The following is a 3,305-nucleotide window of genomic DNA, read 5'->3' on the forward strand; positions in this document are numbered from 1 at the left end:
GAGTCAGGTCTATACCATGGAGTCAGGTCTACACTCTGGAGTCAGGTCTGGAGTCAGGTCTACACTCTGGAGTCAGGTCTGGAGTCAGGTCTATACTCTGGAGTCAGGTCTGGAGTCAGGTCTATACCATGGAGTCAGGTCTACACTCTGGAGTCAGGTCTGGAGTCAGGTCTACACTCTGGAGTCAGGTCTGGAGTCAGGTCTATACCCTGGAGTCAGGTCTGGAGTCAGGTCTATACCCTGGAGTCAGGTCTAAACTCTGGAGTCAGGTCTAAACCCTGGAGTCAGGTCTATACCTTGGAGTCAGGTCTATACCCTGGAGTCAGGTCTGGAGTCAGGTCTATACCCTGGAGTCAGGTCTAAACTCTGGAGTCAGGTCTAAACCCTGGAGTCAGGTCTATACCTTGGAGTCAGGTCTATACCCTGGAGTCAGGTCTGGAGTCAGGTCTATACCCTGGAGTCAGGTCTAAACTCTGGAGTCAGGTCTAAACCCTGGAGTCAGGTCTATACCTTGGAGTCAGGTCTATACCCTGGAGTCAGGTCTGGAGTCAGGTCTATACCCTGGAGTCAGGTCTAAACTCTGGAGTCAGGTCTAAACCCTGGAGTCAGGTCTATACCTTGGAGTCAGGTCTATACCCTGGAGTCAGGTCTGGAGTCAGGTCTATACCCTGGAGTCAGGTCTAAACTCTGGAGTCAGGTCTAAACCCTGGAGTCAGGTCTATACCTTGGAGTCAGGTCTATACTCTGGAGTCAGGTCTATACCCTGGAGTCAGGTCTCTACCCTGGAGTCAGGTCTATACTCTGGAGTCAGGTCTATACTCTGGAGTCAGGTCTAAACCCTGGAGTCAGGTCTATACCCTGGAGTCAGGTCTCTACCCTGGAGTCAGGTCTATACTCTGGAGTCAGGTCTATACTCTGGAGTCAGGTCTATACTTAGTCTTACTACTATAGTCCTAACTACAGTAGTTCCTGGACTCACCGAAAGCTTGGTGGACTTTGGTGGCCTTGAGGCCCATGAGGTCTGGCAGCTGGTCTATGATGGTCTCCCTCTCGGCGGTGTGTTTGTGGACTCTCTCGATGCTGCGGCTCTGCCAGTCCGTCCAGTAGATGAAGTCGTCCAGCAGGGTGAAGCCGAAGATGTGAGGAATCCTGTCCTTCACCAGGACCCGTCGGGCCGACCCATCCATGTTCATCACCTGCAGACACACATGGATCAGAACCATGAGTCAGAACCACGACTCAAAACAAAGATTCAGAACCATGAATCAGCTCAAAGAATCAGAACCTGGTCTGGTCCCTGAGGAAGGCTGAGTCTAAATAAGAAGAGTTTCTGTCTTCAGCCTCTGCCTGCAGGTCTCTGCTGGTCTTGGACCACCCGATGGTTTCAAATTCTGGCCCGGTTCTAAACACAGCCGACCACAACTGGAGCCAGAACCACAATCAGAACCAGATGGGCTCTGGCAGCAAAACCCGGGTCCTCTAAGGATCCTGAAGACCAGGAGAGGGGCTCAGGAGGGGCCCTGAGACCCCCGAGAGGAAGAAGAGGAAAACCCAACAAGAGGCCTGAGGAGTCAGAACCGTCTGCAGCGTACAGAACCTGGAGGACGGAGCAGAACCAACTGATCCATAACGGTCCAGAAATCTTTTTTCAGCTTCTCTCACTGCAGTTCTGATCAGACCCAGAAGTTCTGATCCAATCAGATGTTTTAAATTACAACATCAGGAAAAACTAACATTTTTTCCACATATCAGAACCAGAACCAGAACGTAAATCAGACCCGTTTCACCAGGTGAAGCTAAAGTAAAAAAACAGACGTCTTTAGAATCTGTTGACCCGGTGGACCCAGCAGAACTGTTTCCACAGAACCAGCAGAAGCTTCAGTGTTCTGTTGGGGATCAGATGTTCCGACCCAAACCAGTGACGGTACCTCGATCCGGTCCGTCTTGGCGTCTCCCCAGTAGATCTTCTGTTCGTTGTAGTCGAGGGCCAGCCCGTTGGGCCAGCCCAGAGACGTGTTCACCATCACCAGCCGCTCCGTCCCGTCCATGTTGGCCCGCTCGATCTTCGGCACCTCGCCCCAGTCGGTCCAGTACATGTACCTGCGGGCCAGAACAGAACCTTCCTGGTCATGTCCTCGGGACGGGGTGTCTGCAGGGTTCGGCTGCAGGAACTAGACTCACCCGGCCGTGGGGTCCAGAACGATGGCCCTGGGCTCGTCCAGGTCCTCAGAGATCAGGATCTTCCTCATGGTGCCGTTCAGGCGGGTCACCTCGATGCGGTCCGTGCCAGTGTCGGTCCAGTAGAGGTTCCGGGCGATCCAGTCCACAGCGATGCCRTCGGGGTGGCTGACCTGGGACGTGACTACAAACTGGGCGTGGCTTCCGTCCAGCAGGGCGCGGCGGATGGCCTTCACGTCGTCGTCAGTCCAGTACACGTAGCCCTCCACCGGGTCGTAGTCTATGGCGATGGCGTGACGGATGTCCTCCACCTGCAGGATGAGGTCCGTGAAGTCCGGCGTGTCCAGAGAGATCCGCCGCAGGTCTGTCCGCCGCGCCAGCAGCAGCATCTGGGTGGCTCCTGAGGAGGAGGAGGAAGGTTAKACCACGACACAGAGAGAAACACAGACTAAAAACTAAACCTCAGACTGACAGCAGCTGTGTGAGAACTGACAGGAGGGGCTGAAGTTCAGCTTCCTGTACAGATTCCTGAAGGACAGATGAGCTAAAACACCCCAACTTCCTGTTTACAAGAGAGAAACCACAGCTCATTCATAGAGGACATCACCAGGACCAGGACCAGGACCAGGACCACCGGTCTACAGCATCATGTGACACCTGAAGGAGAACTTCTCCACTACAAGCTTTTCGGCTGCTGTTCTGAACCTTTTAGCTGCTGCTCTGCTTCTCTTAGCTGCACTTCTTTTAGGATCTAAATAAGGTTTGTAAGGAAGTGTTTCTGGGTGGACTATTATGCTTTGTTTTGGTGTAATAATGAGTAATAACAGCTGTAATAACATCTGGGTGGACTATAACGCTTTGTTTTGGTGTAATAATAAGTAATAACAGCTGTAATAACACCTGGGTGGACTGTATATTGTCTTGTTTTAGTGTAATAAGTAATAACAGCTGTAATAACACCTGGGTGGACTGTATATTGTCTTGTTTTAGTGTAATAAGTAATAACAGCTGTAATAACACCTGGGTGGACTGTATATTGTCTTGTTTTAGTGTAATAAGTAATAACAGCTGTAATAACACCTGGGTGGACTGTATATAGTCTTGTTTAGGTGTAATAATAAGTAATA

At 51.3% G+C, this 3,305-nt stretch overlaps 1 protein-coding gene across 2 annotated transcripts in view; it reads right to left on the bottom strand.

Annotated features, from left to right (window-relative positions):
• lrp6 (low density lipoprotein receptor-related protein 6) overlaps nt 1–3,305 on the bottom strand; it is a gene marked incomplete at its 3' end in the record, with an annotated part of 24,104 nt that overhangs the window by 8,458 nt on the left and 12,341 nt on the right. For both annotated transcript variants that reach the window (XM_014034639.1, XM_014034638.1), the window contains 3 exon segments: nt 980–1,196; nt 1,929–2,100; nt 2,182–2,578. In XM_014034639.1, coding sequence (XP_013890093.1) covers nt 980–1,196; nt 1,929–2,100; nt 2,182–2,578 — 786 coding nt within the window.

Source organism: Austrofundulus limnaeus, unplaced genomic scaffold (genome assembly GCF_001266775.1).
Source record: "Austrofundulus limnaeus strain Quisiro unplaced genomic scaffold, Austrofundulus_limnaeus-1.0 Scaffold2204, whole genome shotgun sequence".
Taxonomy (NCBI): Eukaryota; Metazoa; Chordata; class Actinopteri; order Cyprinodontiformes; family Rivulidae; genus Austrofundulus; species Austrofundulus limnaeus.